We start from the raw sequence: 24,534 nt of genomic DNA, 5'->3' as shown, positions 1-24,534 counted from the left end.
TGTTGCACCCTCCACTGCACACAAGTGACCCACAGTGGCCGAGTACGGTCGTCAGCTAACACACTTCGCCGGCGACACGCGTGCAGCCAACCGTCCCTCTTTTCATCAAACAGCTGTGGGTTTCTACAGAGAGCTTTAACGGGGACAAAGGATCACGCTACGCTCTTTGTATTATGCTGCCAGCTCAACCATACAGTAGGAGTTGCTGATGCAGCGGCAAGGAGGTGACCATTCATTTGGCCTTTTCTTCTTCAGATATGGTCAAATGTGGGGTCACTGGTGGTATTGCTGCGACTTGAACTCTGGTCTACGAAGTCAAATTTTAAACTGTAAGTACGAGTTACTGCTAATCAGCCAAGGATGATTTAGTCTTGCATGACCAGACATGCTCTAACAAGAGGAATGCAGGTCATACACACGTGTCAATCATACACAAGGTGACTCCATTAGTCAGAGGGTATGATGTGATAGTTACCTCATTGTAATGTCAAGATAAAGCACAATTAAAAAGCATTTGATTTTTTGTGCATTATGTACACCCATACTGTGATTTCTTAGTATTTTTGCCTTTTTTAACTACAGATTATTATACTGTAAAATAATTAACCACATTACCTTTAGTCAAAAAGCATTCTTTTCAAAAGTGGGTGATTGGGGAATGCCCACACCTCTCCCTGTAGTCTTTGCACTTAAAGAAGTTGGTAGATCATAGTCTGAAACACAAAAAAAACAATCAAACTCAAACTTCAGCAAAAAAAGTCCTGGTGTGTGTATAACACGCTTGTCAGTTTAAATAAAAGGATGTGAGATTCGACACAATACACATGAAAAAAAAGAACAAAAAACCTGCACTTCAGTCATTAAAAAAGAAATTTTGCTACACTGCATCATCCTGTAATTCTCCGCTGACATATAAAATCAAAACTGTTAGAGCGCTATGCAGAACGGAGCTTCATGCCTAAAGTGCTCTGAAAAACAAATTACTCTTCATTTATTTAGGAAACGACTGCTTTATTTGACACATTTGTGTGCAAAAAAATGACAAGATTTAGCTTTCACACATCAACGACTTACTGAAAAGTGGCGTTAGAAAATGATCCAGGCTTTTAAAAGCCTGCAGTGAGTGAGGACCGTTTACGAGTCACTTGTACAGAGGATATAAAAAAGTCTACACACCCCTGTTACAGTGACTGGGTTCTGTAAGATCAAGATGAACCTTTAATGACCTATAATATGTACAATTTAATTAAAAATCAACCTAAAATCTTTTAAGGAGGAATAGTGTGACACTTATACTTTGATGACACACTTGTTGTTGTTGATTGTATGACAGCGTTCAGTCTTTTGTGTAGGAGTCTCAGCTCAGCATGGCACAATCTTAACCTAACAATATTTGTCCACTCTTCTTGGTTCAGATCTGGAATCTGGCTGGATCATTCCAAAACTCTGATCTTTTTCTGGTAAAGCCATTCTTTTGTTGATATAGTGGTATGCTTTGGGTTTTGCTTTTGCTTTCTCTTCATTCATATTTTTAGCAGAGACCTGAAGGTTTTATACTAAAATTGACTGATCCTTGGAACTCTTCCTAATTCCCACCACCTTGACTAAAGCCTAAGTTTCAGCTGAAGGAAAACAATGCTGCCACCACTATGCTTCACTGTTGGTGTGGTGTTCTTTTGGTGAATTATGGCCAAAAAATCTAATATTGGTCTCATCAACACACTTTCGTGCATGCTTCAGGCAGACTTGATGTAGGTTTTAGCAAAATGTGGCCTCGCTTGGATGTTTTTCTTTGTAAGAAAAGGCTTCTTTCTTGCCACTGTACCTCACAGCCCAGACATTTGAAGAATATGTGAGATTGTTGGCACATGTAGTACACAACAAGTACTTGCAATAAATTCCTGCAGCTCATTTAATGTTGCTGCAGGCGTCTTGGCAGCCTCCCGGACCAGTTTTTGTCTTGTCTGTTTATCATTTTTGGAGGGACGTCCAGTTCCTGGTAATGCCACGGTTATCAAGATGTTGATGACCGTCTTCATTGTGTTCCATGGTAAATGTAATGCCTGGGATTTATTGTACCCTTCTCTTGACTGACACCTTTCAACAATGAGACCCTCTTTGTGGTTCATGGCTGTTTCTGTAAGATGCAGCAAAGTAAATGTCAAGAAAATTCTACAAGGAGAGCTGAACTTTATTTAAGGTTAATCAGAATCACTGTTATTGATGGCGGGTGTCACTGACTATTATTTAACGTGTTTAAATGTGATTGGTTCATTATGAACAAAGCCACATCCCCAATAATAAGGTGGTGTGCACACTTATAGAATAGAATGCCTTTATTTTTCATATACACATATACATATACAAGTACAGTACAACAAATTCTTTTTTTTTTCACATATCCAAGCTTGTTTGGAAGCTGGGGTCAGAATGAAGGGTCAGCCATTGTACGGCACCCTGGGAGCAGAAAGGGCCAACAGTGGTAGCATGGCAGAGCCAGGATTTAAACTTCCAACCTTTCAATTGACAGCTCTGACAAAGCTCTACCCACTAGGCTACCACTGTCCACTTATGCAACCACATTATTCTAGTTTTTCCCTCTAAACCATTTTAGTTTGTTTTTTAGTTGAATCTGAAATGATTTATCTTGGTTTGTTTTTTTATTACATCACAAAAACCTGGCATTGTGCAGACAAATCCTTGGGTGTGCAGATTTCTCACATCCACTGTATGTGGGCTGAAATGAGTCAGAGACAGTCAAGTGGTGACACCATCATTGGTCTTTTTAAGCCCAGTGCACATGGCAAAACTTTTAAAGATTAGAACTGTTCACACAACACAGCTCAAATCACTTGTGCTCAGTCTTGTGATCTTCGGGGAGAGTCTAACACAATCCATATCTGAGGGCCTCTAGATAACGAATTTTTCCATTGCCAGCATTGCCAGCACAATCACAAAATCCCACTGTGTCTTTATAACAAATGTGGACACTGTGTACATCCAGTGGACAGCTAGCTGCAGAATTAACACTTATTAAATACTCACATCAGCAGCCGTTGCTGTAACGCTGGATTCCTAATGAATGTGGACTAGAGTGTCCCCACTTTAAAAATGCATCTTGAGATCCAGTGGTTGGTCATTAAATTGTAATGCTGCGTTTAACTCAAACCCGGAGAGCTGGAACTCAGAAGCTGGAATTATGACTTTGCCCATTTATGATAGAAAGTAAGGAAGGTAATGCCTCCACTGAAGCTTGCCTTTAATTGGGTCTGTCTGAGCACCAAAAGCTTAAAAACAGATTTATAGTCCACATGATAAGATAGAACCAACTACTGTGTCTGTATGTTGACTGACCTCTACATACTACAGTAGAATAACTATGCTAATATGATGTCATAAAACTGAGTTAGGGTTTTACAATATGTCCTCAGTCTCCAAGTTGCAATTTTTAAGTTGAATATATATTGTATTGGTTTTGAGCTTTAGTTAATACCGTGGGGAAAAAACCCCAAACCATATTTAATGTGATCTTCCAGTTGTGGCTTCTTCCAGTTGAGCAGAATAAAAATTTTTCAGGCTTGCTTTAAAATGCATAAATACCAACTGTTCTAATTAGTTTCAGCAATGTGATGTTTATGGTGTGAATGTAATTTCAGGATTGTTTATAGTGTGAGTAAATGTACGTGACTATAGGTCAGGTATAAATCTGTTTTTGCACTTTCCATAAGGACAACAGTGACTGTGCTGAAAACAATGAATATGTGTGTCTGGTTAGGGCTGAAATTTAAGACAAATATCAAGTGGGTTTTTGTAAAGTGCCACCATTTCTAAAATGTCATAGACAAAAATAAAGAAGATATATCACATTTATATCACACATTGCCTCACTGTGAGGTTTTATCCTGCTTTCTCTCTCTGGATCACATTCTGTATCTGCGTTTTTGGTAGAAATCCTTTGTTTACCAAAGGAGGTTGACTTACATACACAATTACTGTGCACATGCCAGTTTACATTTAAATTTTTCATTTTCGCTTTTATCCAAAGCGACTTACACAATGAGCGGAACACGATGAGCAATTGAGGGTTAAGGGCCTTGCTCAAGGACCCAACAGTGGCAACTTGGTGGTGGCAGGGCTTGAACCGGCAACCTTCTGTTTACTAGTCCAGTACCTTAACCACTGAGCTATCACTGGCCCAGTGGCTATCAGTTTAATCCTACTTGGACCTACTGGTTGCAGGACAATTGTCCAACATTAAAACAACTTTTACAAGAGAGAATCAGAAAAAAAATATGAAAAATGTAATTATTATTAATAATTTATTTATTTATTTATTAGGATTTAACGTCATCATTTTGGTTACATTCATGACAGGTTAATCATTACACAAGATTCATCAGTTCAAGTTTAATGTCAAACACAGTCACAAACAATTCTGTATCTTCAATTCACCTAATTTGCACGTCTTTGGACTGTGGGAGGAAACCGGAGCTCCCGGAGGAAACCCACGCTGACACAGGGAGAACATGCAAACTTCACATAGAAAGGACTTTCTTGCTGTGAGGTGACAGTGCTACCCACCAAGCTACCGTGCCACACTTATTATTGGTAAAGGAATATATAAAAATTAATCAACGGTCAATATGTGCTGCGTTGTCCTCACTCAGCATGATCATCAGGAGTAAACTGCTGGTGAATAAAACTTTTTAACATCCTAGTTTTTGTTTGTTTTTACTCTTACTAATTTATTCCAATGAGTTCACTAATAGCACACAAATAATAAACTGCAGACACAAATGAGTCAGTGCCTCAGCGTTTAATGGAAAACCAAGATGCAGTGATGTGCCCAGACTTTACAGATCTAATGAGTTCCAACCAGGCATTTCAGAAGCTCTCAGTTCAGTCCTATGATCTACAATTGACACAGGTTTGCAGTTTTGAAAACAGCATTTTAAGCATTTAGCACAAATAATTTAAAAACAGGGACAGGGGCTTTGGCAGAGGTCCTCCCTGTGGACGTCGATAATTTGATCTATCTTGGATTTGGAATTCATCCATCACAAAGGCGTCAAGGCTCTTAATACGGCCGATGAGATGTCATTTTTCTGAAGTTCTTTTTAAAAGTTAGACATCAATTTCACTTTGTCGGCCCCAGTGGAGCTGGGCAGGACCAAGGAGATAATCAGTGCATCTGACAGCTATAAAGAATTTGTAAACTGATGACTATCACCTTCAAAACAGAAGTGGCTAAGTGACAGATTGGTGCTTTCCACTGTCACACAGTGGCCGGTTTTCTATATAAAATATTTTTATAATATTTTTAGAACCTGCATTTAATTAGATCATTTGTTCATGGAAAACACAATAAAAGGTCAAGGGTCAATACAAGTCAATGAAAGACCAGCCCAACCAGCTGAGGCTACAATCTAAAACAAGTCTACTGGCCCAGCCTGTTTTTCATGTGTTTTTTTTTAATTGAATAAAGTTTATTGTTGAAAGTGTTTTAACAGAGCTGTCTGACAAATTTTACTAAAAGCCTTTAGAGGAGGAAAACACTTACTAATGCTATTTATGTGTTTTTAGAGAGCTGTGGACCATTGTCTGTGCCTGAGCTGTCAGACTGTGGGTTTATTTCTAAGACACAACAAGAATAATTACCCAGCACTCCCCAATTAGGTGTTGTCACAAATGTTTCTTTTTCCCGAGCACTGAGAGACATCTTCAACATTAAGCTTCCTCTAAGGCAAACCAGAACTTTTGGTGAAGTTGCTAAAGCCCAGTAAGTCATAAAATGTTAACTATTTATTTACCAGCAGCTGAATTTACAACCACTTTTGTTTGTCATATTCAGTACACCAAATATGTCCAAAAGTAGGTGGACACCTGACCATAAGCGTCTTGGATATCGCATTCTGGATTCATATAGCCACTATTATGGAGTTGCCCCTTCTTGCTGATATAACAGCCTCCATCCTTATAAACATATGAAGGATATGTGGATTTCCACAAGAGTTTGAAGTGTGTCTATGGACACTTGTTTTCATTAAGTCAAATGAGCATTAGTGAGGTTGGACAAATTGGACAAGAAGGCCTGGTTCTCAATCAGCTTTCCAATTTATTCCACTTGTGTTCAGTCAAACCATGGTTTGCATGTTTTAATGCAGTGTGTCATGAATTCAGCCCCTCTGTGATCCTGAAGAGTGCCTATGTGCCATGCCCCTCTCTCCGCGAGCACTCTCAGTCTCCGGCCAACGCCCCTTTTTTTGTGATTGGTCCCTGGCTAAATTATGCTCAGCTGAACCTTGTCTGAGACAACAAGCTCAGTGCCTTTATGGAGGCAGTTACCAATCACAAAAAGGGGCGTTGGCTGGAGACTGAAAGTGCTTCTGGTGAAAGGGGCATGGCACTCTCCAGGGTCACAGAGGGGCTGAATGACACAGTGGTTCTGAATCAGGGGGCCGGGGCCCATTAAGGGGCCTCAGTGAGCCTAGAAGGGGGTCCTGTTGCATTTGGTTGAGAAAAGTAAAAAATAATTACGTGATGGAAAGGTAGACCTCTCGTGTGATGTCACAGAAATCTATTTTTGGGTCTTTGAGAATGGACACATATTTGATTCGCCCACCTCAAGTGCCACTCCACCAAGTCACGGTCAATGGATGGACTATCAATGATTTTGATTCAGTTGTAGATGTAGATCCCATTGAAGTAGACTCAGGTGAGGAAGCTCCTACCACCAGTTCACCAGAAGTAAACCCACTATATCAACTAAATTTAGAAAACACCAAGATTTATACCTTCATCTGGGATCCTTCGAATTTCCCATGAGCAAGAACACAATACCTTCTGTCACCCTTACTAAAGAATTATATCATAACTCGTGTCAAGAGGGTTCTAGAATTTTGTTTTTTTTCCACCACAGGGGTGTGTGTGGGAGGGGGGTCTAAGAGAAAAAAGGTTGAGGTCTGCAGTATTTATAGACCTTGCTTTGTGCCTTTTCCCAAACTGCTGAAGGAATATAATTTATATTATATTGTTAATTTCATACATCTCTTAGCAACTGGTGTGGCTTTATAATCTACCTTTGTTGTGCGAGTCTGTGCTGTTAATTGATTTTATACCGGCCGCTGTGTGACATAATTACGCTTGCTCGTTTTAATTAAATCGTGTGTGTGTTATTAAATTTTGTTGCATATAAACACAGTTTAATGACCTGCCCAATTATAAGCTGATTTTTTTAAATTTGATATTCTTTTTAAATGAACCAGCCAATACATTAAACATCTTTGAATCATAATGAAAACTGTGTTTAAATTTATTTCCTCCGTACTTATATTTTAATGTCATTAACTTCTTCACAAAGCCATAGCAACATGACCCAGACGGCCGCGGGTGCGCGCATTTCCTGGAATATTATGAGATAGATTGTGTCTGTGTCTGGCTCTTATCTCATCTCCATCTCAATCCGGTCCCGAGAGGGAGCGGGCGGTCGGTCTTCCGAGCCTCCCTCTCAGACGGCAACCGTGCCAAACCCCCGGCATTATTGTCAGCTTTTTTTTTAACTTCTTCTTTCTTCTGTCTGGCTTTCGGACTCTCAGAGAGCTCACTAGTTGCTGATGCATCAGCTCTTCAGACTGTGTCCATCATTAGCCATTAACCGTCTGCTCCGTTCCCACTTTCGGCTGAAGTCATCCGAAGCCCGCTGCTTCTCTTTCATTTAACTTCAGGACAAATGCCTGTTTGAAATACTGCGGTATTGACTTTGAGGCATTTACACCTGTAGAAGATACACTACCTGTCAGGCAGCATGATAGTAAATAGCATTAAGAGTAGCGGGAGTGGTGCTAGAAACGAACGAAGTCAAAATCTCTGTTGTGTTCGTCAGTATTAAGTGATTTGGAATTTTAAAACTTTTCTGGACGTAGTTGTTTGTATCATAAAATTCTTTTGTGTCCAATAATAGGGATAAATGAAACCCACTGAGCACTTATTGGAAATGTCAGGGTTAACAAAGTGAAATTACAAAATAAATATAAAGTGATGCAGCTAGGCACTTAGTTATATAGTTTAGTATAGAAAAGTATAGTCAGCAACTACTCTCAGATAGGCTGTGGCATTCAGACTAGGTTCCATTACTATAAGGGGACACCGATGTTGGCACAATGGGTAGTGCTGTTACCTGACCTGATTCCCATCTCAGGTGGCCAGGGTCCTTTCTGTGTGGAGTTTGCATGTTCTCCCTGTGTCCATGTGGGTTTCCTCCAGGTGGTCAGGTTTCCAAAGACATGCAGTCAGGCCAATTGGAGCTACTAAGAATCGGCCTAAGTGTGAATTTGAATGTGTGTGAACATGTGTGTCCGCCCCGTGATGGACTGGCGACCTGCCCATGGTGTTTCCTGACTTTAGCCCAATGTATCATACCCACCAGGACCCTGACCAGGATAAATCAATGGTAAACAATAATAACAGAATAATGAATGTGTATTAAACATCACCCACCCTATTACAACACTATCTCTATCTCTAGCCACTTCTCACAGCAATCTTTAATTGTTCAGTTTTGGTAAGCCTGTGCCCACTGTAGCCTCAAATGGCTTTTTTTGGCTGGTAGGTTGAGAACGTCATGTGAGCTTCTGCTCTTTTAGCTCAATTCTGACATGCAATAAAATGTTTTTCTGCTGTTCCTCCTATTTGCCAAGAACTGCTGCTCACTGGATGTGTTTTGTACTATTCTGTGTAAACTCTAGTGATTGTGTAGTCAAATTAGAATAATAAAACTCTTCTTCACTTCCTTGATTTCCCAAAGGCTCTCGATCACGTGTAGAGGACGCTTCGCCTCGTATCATGGAGAACCCGTCTGATCTTATCGTGTCTAAAGGCGAACCAGCCACTTTAAACTGCAAGGCTGAGGGTCGTCCTACACCAACTGTGGAGTGGTATAAAGATGGAGAGCACGTGGAGACGGCCAAAGACGATCCACGTTCGCATCGGATGCTGCTGCCTAGCGGCTCGCTTTTCTTCCTGCGTATCGTACACGGCCGTCGCAGCAAGCCGGATGAGGGCGTGTACACCTGTGTTGCTCGGAACTACCTTGGAGAGGCAGTGAGTCGCAATGCCTCGCTGGAAGTGGCCAGTAAGTCTCGTCTTTATGTCCTGTTTTGATTTTTCATGTAACAATTTGATTGTTATTGCTTGCATTATATAAACACATGGTTTTTCATCACCATTTCCTTCCCAAAGTGTTTAAATTAAATCTCTTGCCATCTATACATGTGTGACTTAGCTTTGCACTGGAACAAAATCGAACCATTTTGAAAGTAATTAAAGTCTTGCTTATTCTGCAAAACATTTTAATATTTTAGCTTGTACACAATTATTGTTACTCTGTGAAAGTTAAAGTAAATAATTGAACATGGTGATATAATAAGCAGACTGTTGTTATTTACGGTGCTCGTTTAAAAGGAGGAAATTACACATTGAATACAGTAAACCAAAAGAAAAACAACGAGTGATCTGTGGAGATAAGAAATCATGTAATAGCCAAGCATGCTCAAAGTAAAAGCTACATCACCATATCTAAAGAGTGTATTGTTCCTGTGATCATGGCTGCCAATATTGTTAAGACATTTAGAGCCCATAGGACTGTAGCCAACATCTATGGACGTGCTTGCAAAAGAAAAAAAATGACCCAAGATCAAACAGACATATTGTTCCAATGGTCAAGAAAGAACCAAAACTTAAACTTAAAACACATCCAAGTGGACCTTCAAGCTCAAAGAACAACAGTTTCAAGTTGCACCATCCCTCATTGTATGAATAAAAATGGAATCCATGGTAAAAACCACTTTTACAAGTAACACACAAAGAGTCCAAATTGGTCTTTAGCTCTAATAAAGCTGTAATAAAACAACATAAGAACTTTATTTCTAAGTCTGTATTTACACACTTTAAAACATGAAAGAGGCTCAATGATGTTTTGGGGTGGATTTGCTGCTCAAGGCTCTGGGATGCTTACCAACTCTGTATTTACACACTCTAAAACATGAAAGAGGCTCAATGATGTTTTGGGGTGGCTTTGCTGCTCAAGGCCCTGGGTGCCATGAATCTGAGTGGGGCACAGTAAAGTCAGAATTATTTAGGCATTACGAAGCAGAATGTGGAGCTCAGTGTCTAAAATGTGTGCCTTAGTCACAGGTCATGGGACCTCCAGCAAAACAATGAACCAAGTGAGAAGTGATTGAGACGAAAACACCAAACCATTCTGTAGTGGTTTGCTATGAGTTCTGCTCTAATTGGTGCAGTGGTCTATTATGCCAGCTCACTAACAGCCTGGACAGTTGCTCTACAGATTCAGTGGCTGTACTGAGGGAAAAGTGACATCTGCTTTCCAGTCAAAATAATATTATTCAATCTAGTCTGTTTCCTCCTGCATGTTATGACACCGTGTACAAACGTACATCCTGGGTTTGGATCTGTACCGTTTTGTAGTGTAGGATACTGTGCCATGATGTCACAAGCTGCACAACAAAGGAAGGCATTACTCTTAAAATTGTGTTACCTGACTGCATTTTACAAGCTAATATCATAAGTTTATCCCAGTTTTAGACAGCTGTGTATTTTAATCCATTATTTTGAACCCATGATGTCAGAGTGGCTCATGGTAACATTAGAGTAATTGATTCCGCAGATCAATGTAGTCGAAGCATGAAGTGCAATCACAGCATCAGTTCGGTGAATGAATCATTTCACCTTGAAAGTCTGTGGCTTCTTAGATGTGAAAAGCTAAGTGCTGCAATAGAATTATTCGTCTGTTTAACAAGGGTTTCAATAAACCATAAATATGCACTCGCTGAGGTTTTTATTAAATACACCTATCTGGTTTATACATTCATTGATTAGCCAGAACTACAATACAGATGAACTTTGTGTGACTGTAGGTTATCTGTTGCTTAGTTCACTTTGTAACCCTTGGTACCCCATTTATCAATTAAAGGGACCCTCACTGACCAGCTGTTATTTGGGTGCTATATCATGTGCAGCAGTGTTGTTGGGATTTTTAATCACTTCACTGTCAATGCTGGAAGCTGAATATTGCCCCAGTTTAAAATGTTAATCCAGCAGCGTCATGTGATCAAGTGTCCACTGATAAAAGACTAGAGATTAACATCAAGCAAAAAAAAAGAAACAACAAGTGCTAGCAGGGAATGTGTTCCTAATAAAGAGGTCAGTACATTTAATCATTTGAAAATCCCAACTACACTGCTGCGCCTGATACTCTCATAACAGAACAACACACACGTTGTTACCATGTTATTACCGTTTAATGCGTTTAATGCGTCAATGCAGTGCTGAGAATGATCCACTACTCATCATCTAGTCATTTAGGGATCAAATGGGTTGTCCTTTTTAATTGATAGATGGGGTATAGGGGGAGACAAAGTGTACAGAGCAACAAATGGGCTACAGTCAGTGATTGTATACTCACAGTTTATCTGTATGGTAGGTCTAGCCTATATAATGATCAATGAATCTACATACTAGATAGATATGCCTTATAAAGTATTTATGAGTGTATATATGCATACATGATCACCGGCCACTTTAATAGAAACACCAGAATAACATTGAGGTTGTGAGGTGGCAAATTGCCATAAAGGGATGCAAATAGTCAGAGACAATACTTAAATAGGCTGTGGCGTTAATTGGTAATAGGGGCAGGAAGTATGCTAAGAAAACATACCACAGACTATTGGATCCCATTAATCCACATGGACACTTGCGACAGCCAGACATATCGGCCACACAAACAGGACTAACAGCCAGTCGTGGAGTAAGAGGACTCAGTCCCATTCTGAGTCCCAAGTACACTTATAAAGAGTCGTCTCAGTTGTAGCGAGTAACATTAAATTTGGCACAGAAAATGCTTTAAAGTGCAGGGTAAAGAGAACTTCTTTTAACAATCTGCATCTTACCCCACCCCTGCTGAACAGCTTGGGCACATCAGTTGGGCACATATTTTTTTATCACATATCAGGTTTAAGGAATGAGATCATTAATTGTTATTAGTTGATTAAATTCATTAATCATCATTTAAAACGTAACTGTGAATTACCGTTTACACAATATGTCACTTCTAAATAACAAAAGTGCCTGAAATGCCCAGAATTTAGCATACATTCCGAATGCATGCAGCACCTGCCACCTAATTGGCACAGCACTGTAGACCCACTGTACTGCATTTTTAAATTGAGTGCTCGCCCTTGTGGGCAATGAAATCATGAGAGTGAGGTCATAGCAGTGGGACGAGGTACACTGCTGCCTGTCGGCATGCCGTTAGCTATGATTCATATGCTAATTAGAGCTGGCCTGCTGCCTGCGTTCTGGCTGGGTGATCTATGAGCTGAGGGAGGGAAGCATGTGGGCTCGCGGTTCAACCTCCTCTCCTCTTATGCTCCTCCTATATGCATCGCTTTTGAAATTTGTTTACATTTACCAGGCTGTGAATCCATGGCGGGAGGAAAATATGCAGCAGTACATGGAAGTAATACAGAAGTAGGTTTTGGTATGTGAGCAGTGTGCTGGGTGATAAATCAGTTTGCCTGGGAGATTTTAAGCTTTGTTTGGGATTAGGGAAACAATACAGAGCTGCCAGTCTATGCCATGCCTGTCACATGGTTAAAAGTATGTGGACACTTAACTAGGAGCTTCATATATCAATAACATCCAGAAACATTATGGAATTCTTTGGGCTTAAACTCATCTATGATGGACTGACACAAAGTGGAATCATGTGTTGTGGTCTGTTGAGTATAAAATAATGGATGGTGTGTTTTTTGGCCAAAGAGAAAAAGGCCAATCTTGATTGTAACCTATGCAACTTGAAAGTCAGCCTTTGTCATGGTGTGGGAGTCTGTTTTTGCCAAGAAGATTTGTAAAGTAAGGCATGAGTAATGCTAAGGGGTTCATATGCATTTTGGAGCAATGTGCTATATGCTGCCACCTAGTCAAAGTTCTTTTTATCATCTCAATGCCAAGCCACATTCTGAATATGTTTCACTGATCAACTACATATATAAATATAATATACGAGGGTTCTTCAAAAAGTTTCTGCACTTTTTAAAACTATTTATTAAGTATTTCGAAAATAGATGACATCACTTTTTTACATAAATGCAGTTTTCCAGTGTTGTACCAACTTTTTAATGCCATCAGCAAAAAAATATGTTTGGTTTCACATCATCACATAAATATCTTCTGTCCCTTAAAGCTTCTTTAAGTGTCCAAAAAGGTGGAAATCAGATGGAGCTAAATCCGGACTGTAAGCATCACTCAGTCTCTCAGACACGACCGATTACTACTCCTCCCACCCTCACCGCTTCCAACCAAAATATAAAAGTGCGGAAACTTTTTAAAGATCACTCGTAATATATATCAGGGGGCTTAAAATGTATACACTATGGCATACATATTTATGGCGACATGTTTTCCCATCTTTTTTATGGTTTTTGCCAACAAAACAATGCCAAACCTCATTCTGTATGTGTGTGTGCTTGACTGGCCTGCCTGCAGTCCAGATCTGTCTCTTCTTGAAAATGTATGGTGCATCATACAATCAGATTGCTGAACAGCTGAAGTCTCGTATCAAGAAAGAATAAAGAAAAATTCAACTTGCAAAACTGTAACAATTAAAGTCCTCAGTTCCCAAACTATTACAAAATCTCATAAATAGGAAAGGTGATGTGGGCATCAAGTTCTAAATGTATTTATATTTGCAAAATACAATCACATTGATCAGTGATTGTTTATTTATATTTTATCATCATTCACTTTATCCAATTTAGGTTCACAGTGGATACAATTAACATGGGGAAAGGCTGAAAACACGCCTGTCCATCACAGGACAATCACACACACACACACACACACACACACACACATATATATATATATATATACCAAGGGGGACTGGACTGTGGGAGGAAACCGGAGCTTTCGGGGAAACCTACGCAGACACAGGGAGAACATGCAAACTCTACACAGAATGTCCCGGATCGCTCCACCAAGCCATCATACCGCCCTTATAATTTTGTCAGTTAAAAAAAGATCAAGATAATTAACACATTTCATTACAAGCAGCTTATTCAGTGAGTCAAATTGATTGTTTTCACATCTGTTTTTGTCAGCAATTTTATTATTGAGATTAAACATTCTGATGGTGCTATTAGCAAAGTAGCGTTTTTAACATGGTGAGTCAAACAGCGTAGGTAATTGGCCTAAATTGTGTTTTTGCGGAGGTGAGCAAACTCCAAATGAAATGAATAGAGATGAATGCGATCCACATTCACTAGTTCCTTTAATACCTTTACAGATCATGCAAAAAAGACAAACTAAAGCTCAAATCAAGTTGTGGAGCTTTGTAAAATTGGCTTTGACAGAATGTATTAATCATTTCAGGTTTTTCCCAGCCAGGTTTTGTGTGTAGGAGGAAATCAGTATCTGTTTCAAAGCCCTGACTATGAGTCTGTCTGTGGAAGCACAACTGCAGTGTTTTTTTGAGCCAGGATTAAGATAAAGTGGGACAGCCAAAAAAATAATCAAACTTGTTTAAAAGTCCTTTGAGCCGACTGTCGCTGGTGCTATCAGTGTTGGATTAAGAAGCAATGATCCTCTGAAGGCAGCTGTAATATATCTCTCCCTGTGCCTTGCCTAGACCTTCTAAGAGCGCGATGCTTATAAGGGGGTTGTTTATATGCCGTGTAAGCATAACGTCATAAAAGGAATTGTATTATTGTACGTGATATTAAAATGGAACAGGAGTGGGAATGGGAAGCTGATTGTCAGGTGTGCACATACTTTTGGCCATGTAATGTAACACAGTTAACAGTTTCTCAGTTCATACAGAGGCTATTCAGAGAGTGTTATACATTAATTCATTATTCACTTTGTCCTGGTAAGGGTTGCAGTTCTATTCTAGGAACGCCGGGTTCTAGGTGTTAATACAGCCTGGACATAGACGCTGGTACACAGAGGAAATTCACACTCCACACAGAGAATAGCTGAAAATAAGGTCCCCTCACTTTCTGTGTCTCTCGATCTGTGCGGCACCAACACCACCACCTACACGGCTGCACCTCTAAGCAGAACAACTTTAAGTCAATCACAATGTCCCTAATATGCATGCAGTAGACGTAGACGTGTGACCTTCATAAAGTGAAACTGTCCATTAAGTGTATGAAAAACGTAGGCTAGTTTGGGGACTAGCCTGAGGCTTTACATCAACTCACACATCTGTTCAGCTCAGTTCGATGTCTGGTGCGCTGCTCCGCCAGCATTTCTCCTAGCATGCGCTCTTCCAACCAGCGTACTCTCTACAGACTACTTCCAGGTCAGCAGTTGTTAGCATCTCATTCAGCCTCAGCTTTTCTGTAAACTCTGACAAACACACACTAGTTTTGAACAACCCTGTGTATCTGGTGTATCTGGTTAATAAGTAAAATGTACAAAAATGTACAAAAATGCAGCAGCAATGTGGGAAAATAATTCTAAATACATCATATGTACTGGCATCATGACTTACATTAACATTTCACAACCTCCAACATCATCAGTTAGCCACCTTCCTTGTTGATATTTTTAGGGCTGCTTTTATCGCATAAATGAACAGTGCCCCAGAGTGGCCGTAATCATCAGTCCAATTATTACCAGTTATCTGGCCTGATTGTAATAAACTGAGGTGGCAGAATTTCACAAAGTACAAGTACTTCTTTAAAATATTTTTTTATTATAAGCACATGATTCCAAATATACTTAAAAATGACTTTTAAAAAAAAGATTTTGTGATGAACTATTTGCCCTCATAAAAAATAATGGTAAATAAATGTTGGCGCTGTATAGAGATGAACTAATTAAAAAAAATACTGTCTGCTTGATGCTAGATAGTTAGTCATAGAAAGTGTAGATTTTATGTGTAAAAGGTATAAGTAAAAAATAAACATTATTCAAAAAAAGGTAAAAGCGTAAAGTTCCCGAGTACATTAATAAAGAACTGCATTAATAAAAATGCTTTGTTAATGTCCACTTATCTGCATCTCAAACCTAATAGTGGATACAAGTTAAGGTTTGAAGACCCAACCATCTGTGGAAAATGACCCTAATGTAAACACACAACAAGGTAAAATGCTGATAAAAACAGAAAGCAGTTATTTATAGACGATCTGTTACAGGTATTTAATCAAAAACATCACAAACTTCATATATTTGACGTTTTACCTTTTTAACTGTATTGATTTTTATAGTATATGCAAATTAGCAATTTAATGCATGCATCACATTATTGGGTATAAAAGAAGCACTGACAAATGTTTACCAGCAAGAATGGGTCGAGATTCACCACTTTGTAAAAAAAAAAAAACTGCATGCGAGATAAGTCTTAACAGTTTAACAAACGCACCATTGCAAGAAATTAGGGGATTTTACCATCTACAGTCCATAACATTATTGAAAGGTTCAAAGGTTTTTAAAGAAATCTCGGTACATAAAAAAGCAACTATTACTGAATGCCAGTGACTGACTCTTAATCCTTTGGATGGCACTGATTTAAAACCAGTCTCAGTGTCATCTTTAAAGGACTGATGCTAAATGTCTCTGTGTGCCGTGGTCTGATGAGTCCACCTTTTAAATTGTTTTTGGAAATGCTGGACATCCTTAGGTCCCAAACAATTACAGAACATTGTTGAAAGGAAATGTGATGTAACACAGGTAAACATGGCCCTGTCCCATTTTTAAAATGTGTTTTAGTTGAATTATTGAACATTCTGTATTTGTACTGTACAGTACCTCTGCTGTTTTGTTGTACAGGTACAGTACTGAATTTTAGGTAGAAAATGATTTGCAAAACGTCGCTGTCTGTTTTCTCGCCATCTTTCTGTTCAAATTATGTTTGTATATTTTTGACAGGTTTAAACCTTCTATTTAAATCACTGGAAATTTAAAAATGCAACTTAAGAGTCCAATAATGAAATCCCACGTGTATCTACCCACTTGTGCCCTTACTATTATGGGACAGAAAATAAAAGAGCATTTTTAAATACCATATTCTTGAATTTTTATGTACTGAATTCTTAGAGGTTGAAAGTTTAAAGGTTTAAAACCTGTCAGTGAACTAATAATGTGAGCAGAGTGAAAGTCGATCTCGTATCCATTAACAGCTTAGCTTTGTGCTTGCACTGTATTGTTCCTCGGTTGCAAGTGTCTTGATAAAAGGTTCCGCCAAATAAATAAATGATTAGCTTGATGAGATGCTCTATAGTAGGGCTAAAACAAAGCTGCAGTCCCTCAGGATGGCTGATGGTTGTTGTCCAAGAACAGTTCTTTTATAGAGTTATATTCTCTACATCCTTTTCCTATTCATCCACTGTTGGAAGCGCCTGTCTCCTAGGATTTTTTTTTAAGTTTGTTGAGCCATCTGCAACCTGCCAACAAAACCTCAGTTCTATCTTTTGTCCAACCAGTTTGCTTTTTCTCACTGCGGTTTCTCACTGCGGTATTCGATTGGTCATTCGGGTAGGTGTGCAAATGCCACATTGCTGTTTTTCTGTTTAAAAAAACCCACACACGTATCTGCTCCAGCATTTCACAAAGACAGACTGAAGTTTTAAAGGTTATAAATAATGCACTTGAGTAGGTATGAGGTCTGTTTTGTTTTGTTTAAAAAAAGCTCTTTATTTTGTGGCCCTTTGAATGTAAATAAAGCCACCGAATAGAAAGAGAACCGTGCCACAATTCACCGGTGCCACGTTAATAATGTACCACCCTACAGGCTTTGCCATTTAGTGTCCCTTCATGAGCCCTACAGGAGGCCGAGAAGAAAGCCGCTCTGGCCTTTTGAAATGGGATCAACCTGTGTGAGGCTTCACTACAGAAGTGGCCTTTAATTGCTTTCATTGGTGAGAAAGGGATTCAGATTGAGTCACCACTTAGCTGTCAATCAGCTGTGCTGGTTTCAGGAGCGATCTGCTTTCAAGCCGAACAGCATTGGCAGTCCTGGCATTCATGATTGAATAGGGTCATGCGTACTGGTGTTTTAACACTCTGAGCCCGCTATTAGGAACTGTTTTTGTTTCATTTTTTATTACCCATCAGCTGGTAAAATGGATGCCCTACAGAAACATGGTTCCTCGGGACCTGAGCTTAAACCTTGCCTCTGGTCATTGTCTGTTAACATTTTTCCTTCTTTTTTTTTAATATATTTTTTTCTCCAGTGTTTGCACTGGGTCTTCTGGTTTCCTCCCACCTTCCAAAACAGCCATAAGCTGGACTGGAAATTGTATATTGTATTTTGATGTGAGCAAGTTGCTAAATCGATGAGTGTGTGTTGCAATGTGATGGATTGCTGGCTTCTGTCTGGTTTTTCCTTTTAATGTTGTCATGGAAAAATAAGATCAGATGATAAAAGAAAACAGGGCAGTTGTAGCCTAGTGGTTAAAGTATTGGTCCAGTAAACAGAAGGTTGCCAGTTCAAGCCTTACCACTGCCAGGTTGCTGCTGTTGGGCCCTTGAGCAAGGCCCTTAACCCTCAATTGCTTAGATTGTATACTGTCACAACTGTTAGTCGCTTTGGATAAGAGCGTCTGCTAAATGCCAAAAATGTAAATGTAAAACAAAGATTACAGTTGACTGGATTGGAGTATTTATTGGCATGATTGTGGGTTCTTACAGCAGTGTGTCTGAAGAAGAACAAGGAACAGAACTGTGGGACTCTAAACTGCTCTAGTCATATCACATTGGGTGTTGGATTTTGGAAGCTCAATTCTGTGCTAACTGTTGTTTCTTTTCTGCTGACAACATTCTACAACAGCTTAACAACAGAAATGTAGCTTATCTCTGTACTTTAGATTCCCAGACACACCTCAAGCAACAACAGGACTAATGATTTAATAACAAGCAGCATAACACTTAATATTCAGGTTATATTAAGCATTAAAACGAATTTTTCCTTAACAGCGTCATGCTTACCATGATGCTTCCCAGGTTTAAACAGTACATAAAAATAAATAAATAAATAGTACAGAAAGATATGGTGGCAAGGCTGGTAGAGTGAGTGTCCTACAGAATCTTGGAACCTGAGGATGATCTGTGTGTGTTGCTTTATGATGGTTTGGTGGTCTTTCCAGCCTGACCCTGACATTATGAAGGTGTGAGTAAAAATGAATAAATAAATGACACAGGGTTAAACAGTGTAGAGTGGGTGCCTCACAAAAACATCGGCCCTTTGGGGTGATTCTCATCTCTGGTCACTGTTTGTTACGAATTTTGCATCTTCTCCTATACAACAGTTTCCTTTTTTTTCAAAACCATGTAAAGTCATTTGTTCCCTCTAAATTGTCCGTAGACGTAGGTACATTTGTGAATAGGTAGGTGTGTTGCCCTGTGATGGGCATATTAATAGATGACATGTTATAAAAGTGTATGCACACCTGCCAACCAATCAGAAACTAGAATTTCGCATGATATAAATAACCACCTTCAGGTTGTTTATGGCCATCACACCACCTGCTGTTGATTATTTTTGTATAACAGCCTGTCATTACCTGTCAGTATTTCTTATTTATGGTTTACTATGTTTGGCATATTCTTCCAATTTCTACACAAGTTTTCTCTGAGTATTTTCACTCTCCTCCCACTCAAAAACATGCCAGTAGGCAGAGTGGTTACTCTAAATCACCTGTTAGGTGAATGGCTGGGCTCTGGATTACTATGACCTTGACCCAGAATAAAGTGGTTAATGAAGACTGCTAAATAAAAAATAAAACAAGTCTTCTTGAATAATAAAAGCTTGAATGTTTGTGTCAGTCACATTGCGATATATTTTAGACTACTTTCTTTGAAATTCATGTCTTTGAGTTAAGTCATGTGACCTGACCGGTTGTTATCAAAGCCCATTTCTCCTGTCACTATATTGGACAGCTAAAAAAATCATTGTGGGGATTAGTTTTCTGCCTTTCTGTACCTTGAAGTGAACAGGAGAGGCTAGACAATGGGTCAATGTCTTCTCTGCTGTGTCTGGGCTCAGTGCCAAGAGACAGGAGTGAAGACGGGGTCGAGTGTGTAGCTCTTCCCCTTCACTATGTGTGTGGCACTGCCATGGACGTTACGGGCCAGCTGGAGATAAACTGTAAGTGTGCTAGTGGCTGCTTACTCTTCCTTAAACAGAGCTCATGAATTACGCATGGCTCTTGTCTCCTGAAAAATGCAGCACGTCTCAGAACAGCCTGTCCTTGTCATTGCTTGTTCACCAAGGCTTGTGCATGCTAGATTTAATTTAGGTGTGCAGTTGAGCAGTGGGTGGGGACAACAGTGGGTGGGGACAACAGTGGTGCATTAACAGTCAGGGGATACACAAGCATTCAGTCCCTTTTTTGTGTTTTGTATTTTGTATTATATATATATACGTATATACTGTATATATATAAACAAAAAAAAGTGATTTGATGATGTTCGAAGCTGCAGTCGTTTGCATCCTAGAACCCAAAATTTATTCAAAAATATTACGTAAATATGTATAAGCATACACTTATATATACTTTAAGTGTATACAGTATATCTACTTGAAATTTATACACAATGTAGTAATGACATACTATGTGATCTTTTCAGCTTTAACAACGGCCACCCGTGTGAAGGCTTTAGGGACAGTGGTAGCATGGTGGATAGAGATTTGGGCTATCAATCCTGAGAGCTTGAATCCCAGCTCTGCCATGCAGCCACTGTTGGGCCCTTGAGCAAGACCCTTAACCCCTTTTGGCTCCAGGGGTAATGGTTGACCCTGCGCTCTGACCCCAGCCTCCAAACAAGCTAGGATGTGTAAAGAAATAATTTCATTGAACTGTACACCTGTATATGTATACATGACAAATAAAGGCATTCTATTCTATTCTTACAAGACTCTATCTGAAGTGTATCTGTGGGAATTTGTGCCTTTGTATAGCTTGGCACTTACATGTTGGTCAAGAAAGCCTTAATTAATGTTCCGGTTAATTCCAAATCTGTGGGGCTGATGTCAATGCTCTGTGCAGGTCATTGGAGTTCCTTTAAACTGAGCTGCCTTTGTGCACAGGGGTACAGTAATGCTGGAGCAGGAAAAGGACTTCCCTAAACTGTTGCTGCAAAGCTTTATAGAATTGATTTATTACATCTGTTAGCAAAGGTTGTGGCTGAAACACATGAATTCACAGGTGGCCCAATACATTTGTCCATATAGTACAGGTAGGAGTACAGGAGATTGTTTTTTGCATTGTTTATATTTATTTACTTATATTTTAATCCTAAAAAATAAAATCACACTTGGTCAGGTTTTCCCATAATCACTGGGTGCAATGCAGTAAAACACCCAAGCCAAGACGCCAATCAATGGTGGTGCCTCGGTAAACAGATTCTCTTCCCTGGAATGCTTTGTGACTTCCAAAATGAGTTGTCACTGAGCCTATTAAATAATTTCAGCAGTGTGATCCCTCCTGAGACAATTTTCAGTTGCACTGGCTGAAATCAAGCCTGGTTGTGCTCAATTAGCTATATTGTTCCACCCATTACATTGGCCGAACTTGCTGATTAAGCAACCGAGGGGGCAGTTACGGTTTTCACAGAGCTGATATGTGTGTTGAATGACTTTGTTGTTTGAACATGTGAATCCTGTGTAATCTCGCTGAAAGATCAAGACCAATGAGCCATAAAGAGGTTCGGTTAGAGCCTGGTCCATAACCCATGACTCCATCATCCTATGTTAGCCCTTTTTTGAAAGAGAAGTCTATTTAAATACAAATCCACATTGTGTGAATCTTATTTGAATCTCATTTAAAAATATCCAACTAATCATTACAGCAGCTACCAGCACTGTAGACTGTATTTGTAGAAAACACACAGACCCCAATTTCATGTTGGGAGATTCTGATGAATCCATATTAGGGTATTTTTTTCCACTTTACATTCCACACATGAGCCAATGGAACTTCAGATTTATTTCTTTATTCATTTATTCATTCTTTTTACAAAACTGTGAGGTTGGGATACCCCCTGAACGGGTCACTACTGCAGAAAATCGGACACTTCTACGTGCATTTACAATAGACATGAATGTAAGATAGAAACAATTCAACAAGTCAACATTTCAGTTACATGCCAAACCCTGCACAGACGGAAACCTTGGAGCTGTGTGTCATCAACGCTACCTGCTGCACCAGTGTGCTGCCCCAAATAGAATAGAATGAATGTCTTTATTTGTCATTTATACATATACAGGCCTACAGTACAACGAAATTCTTTCTTCACATATCCCAGCTTGTTTGGAAGCTGGGGTCAGCCATCATACCGCGCCCCTGGAGCAGAGAGGGTTAAGGGTCTTGCTTAAGGACCCAACAGTGCCTGCATGGCAGAGCTGAGATTCAAACTCTCAACCTTTGAGTTAATAGCCCAAGGCTCTACCCGCTAGGCTACCACTGTCCGTCTAAAGGCAACTGCACTCATTGTGTTTCTCTATTCATTTCTTCACAATTTTCCTCCCAATCTGGTCGGATCTAAGTACCGGATTACTGACCGTGAATGACCGTTATATGGAAATCCGTATTGCACACAAAGAGTCACGCACTCATCCCCATTATCCCCCATCTCTGTGCAGGTGTCATCGATCAACCAGCGGAGGCCAGAATCCCTTCTGCCCTCCCTCCCCTGGACAAGACAATTATTGCCCGGCCGGCCGATAACAGGGCTGAGATGTGGACTAGGATGTAGCCATCAATTGTTTAGTTTCAAATCTCATCACAGCAACAGGAGCGACAGGATTAGTAGTTTTGATCACTTATGATGACTTTATGGACAGTGACTGTTCCGAAGAACAACCTTACCCCACGTCCCCTGTAAAGAGCTTATCTGTTGATCTCAATCAAAACTTGCACGGTGGTTTATATATAATTGGAATTATTTATTTAGATTTCTACACACTGCTTTCTTAATTTGTTGATTTTCCATAACAACAGATAAACACAAAGATTCCTGCTGGATCATTTTGGTACAGTTAATTAAAATTCATTCAAAATCGGCCGTTTAATCAGAGAAGAAGATAACACATATCACTGCTCCTCCAGGGATCCAGCAGAGAGGAGGGGTTGCTGGGTAGGGCAGATGTCAGAGCAGCACACGACTCTTGCCTTCCTTTTTCTAGCCTCTGGGTCCTTGGTGTCATCAACTCACTGAGCTGCATTCAGGAACATCTGCACAGCTTAAACACACACACACACACACACACACACAACACACAATAAAGTACAAATTGTACTTTTTTTCTGTGCAAGTGAACCATGATGAAGAATGACCAGAGGAACAGAGTGGACACTTGGTCAGCAGTGGTTTCCAACCACAAGGGAAGCAGTGACTTCTGCTGCCAAGGGCACGAATGCAAGATTGAATAAATGTTCCACTCGAGTGGTCACATTATTGGTGCTCGTGGCTATAAAAGAATAAAAGACCTGTTCTTCCTCAGCTTATCTTCGTTCTTTCTAAACATATTTCTAAACAGTTAACTCCTCTTGAATGGCTGCACTGTTTGGCCAAATGTAAGTGGACACCTTATCATGAGCTGGTTGGTCATTCTGCTCTAAAACCATGAGCATTAATATACAATTACCTATAACAGCCTATGTGTACAGTACAATGAAGTCCTTTTTCCGCATATCCCAGCTTGTTTGGAAGCTGGGGTCAGAGCACAGGGTCAGCCATCACACGGCACCCCTGGAGCAGACAGGTTTAAGGGCCAAACAGCAGCTGAATAGCAGAGTCTGGATTTGAACCGACAGTCTTCTGACTGATTGTCCAAATCTCTACCCACTAGGCTACCACTGTCTCCTTGGTCAGTTTAGGCAAGTTGTTTATTTATCATTTACATTGGGATGTATCCCAAGCCCACAGACCCATGTTGGAGTATGACACTCAGCATCTGGACCACTGCAGCCCTGAGTGAGGTCATTGCTTGTCTGTAAACGGTACTGTAAAGTCAAACATCATGCCTTAAAAGAAAACGTGTGTGGACAAATAAAAAATAGTTTAATTTTGTTGGCCAGAAGTTGAGACTGAATTGAAAAACTTTGAAACGGTAAATCTATCAAATAGACCCTTAACTGTTGGTATCTATTGTTATGAATTTGTGGTGGCTGAATACTTTAGCCCCTATTAGCAGGGGTTTGGATGAACCTGAGTTAATAAAAACTAAGTTAAAAAATGTGTACATTTGTAATGAATTCATGCTGTGGAAGTATATGCAATTAGGCTAATCATGAAAAATTAATATTCAGTCATTTAAAATGTCATTTGAAAATCCCAGTTTGTTTATTTTTATGGATTTACTGGAAGTATTCAGTGAACTGGAGACACTCTTTTAATCGAATTCATCAAGCTACTAAAATCTGGAAATGATGCAGTGTAAGAAGAAGTGTGACAGATTGTGCGTGGCAGATGAGGGGTGGCGTGGAGTTATGTGTGTATCGGCGGTGG

The 24,534-nt window shown here is 39.7% G+C and overlaps 1 protein-coding gene across 1 annotated transcript in view; it reads left to right on the top strand.

Moving 5' to 3' along the window:
* The first annotated feature begins 7,370 nt into the window (after positions 1-7,370).
* The window catches only part of zgc:77784 (uncharacterized protein LOC402947 homolog), a 69,624-nt gene continuing 52,460 nt past the window's right edge, over positions 7,371-24,534 (top strand). Inside the window, exons 1-2 of the mRNA XM_063016511.1 lie at positions 7,371-7,389; positions 8,804-9,130. Of these exons, the coding sequence (XP_062872581.1) occupies positions 7,371-7,389; positions 8,804-9,130 (346 nt within the window). The remainder of the gene's footprint in view (positions 7,390-8,803; positions 9,131-24,534) is intronic.

Source organism: Trichomycterus rosablanca, chromosome 20 (assembly GCF_030014385.1).
Source record: "Trichomycterus rosablanca isolate fTriRos1 chromosome 20, fTriRos1.hap1, whole genome shotgun sequence".
Classification (NCBI taxonomy): domain Eukaryota; kingdom Metazoa; phylum Chordata; class Actinopteri; order Siluriformes; family Trichomycteridae; genus Trichomycterus; species Trichomycterus rosablanca.
Note: the sequence above shows the minus strand (reverse complement) of the source record. Positions and strands in the feature narration are given on the sequence as shown.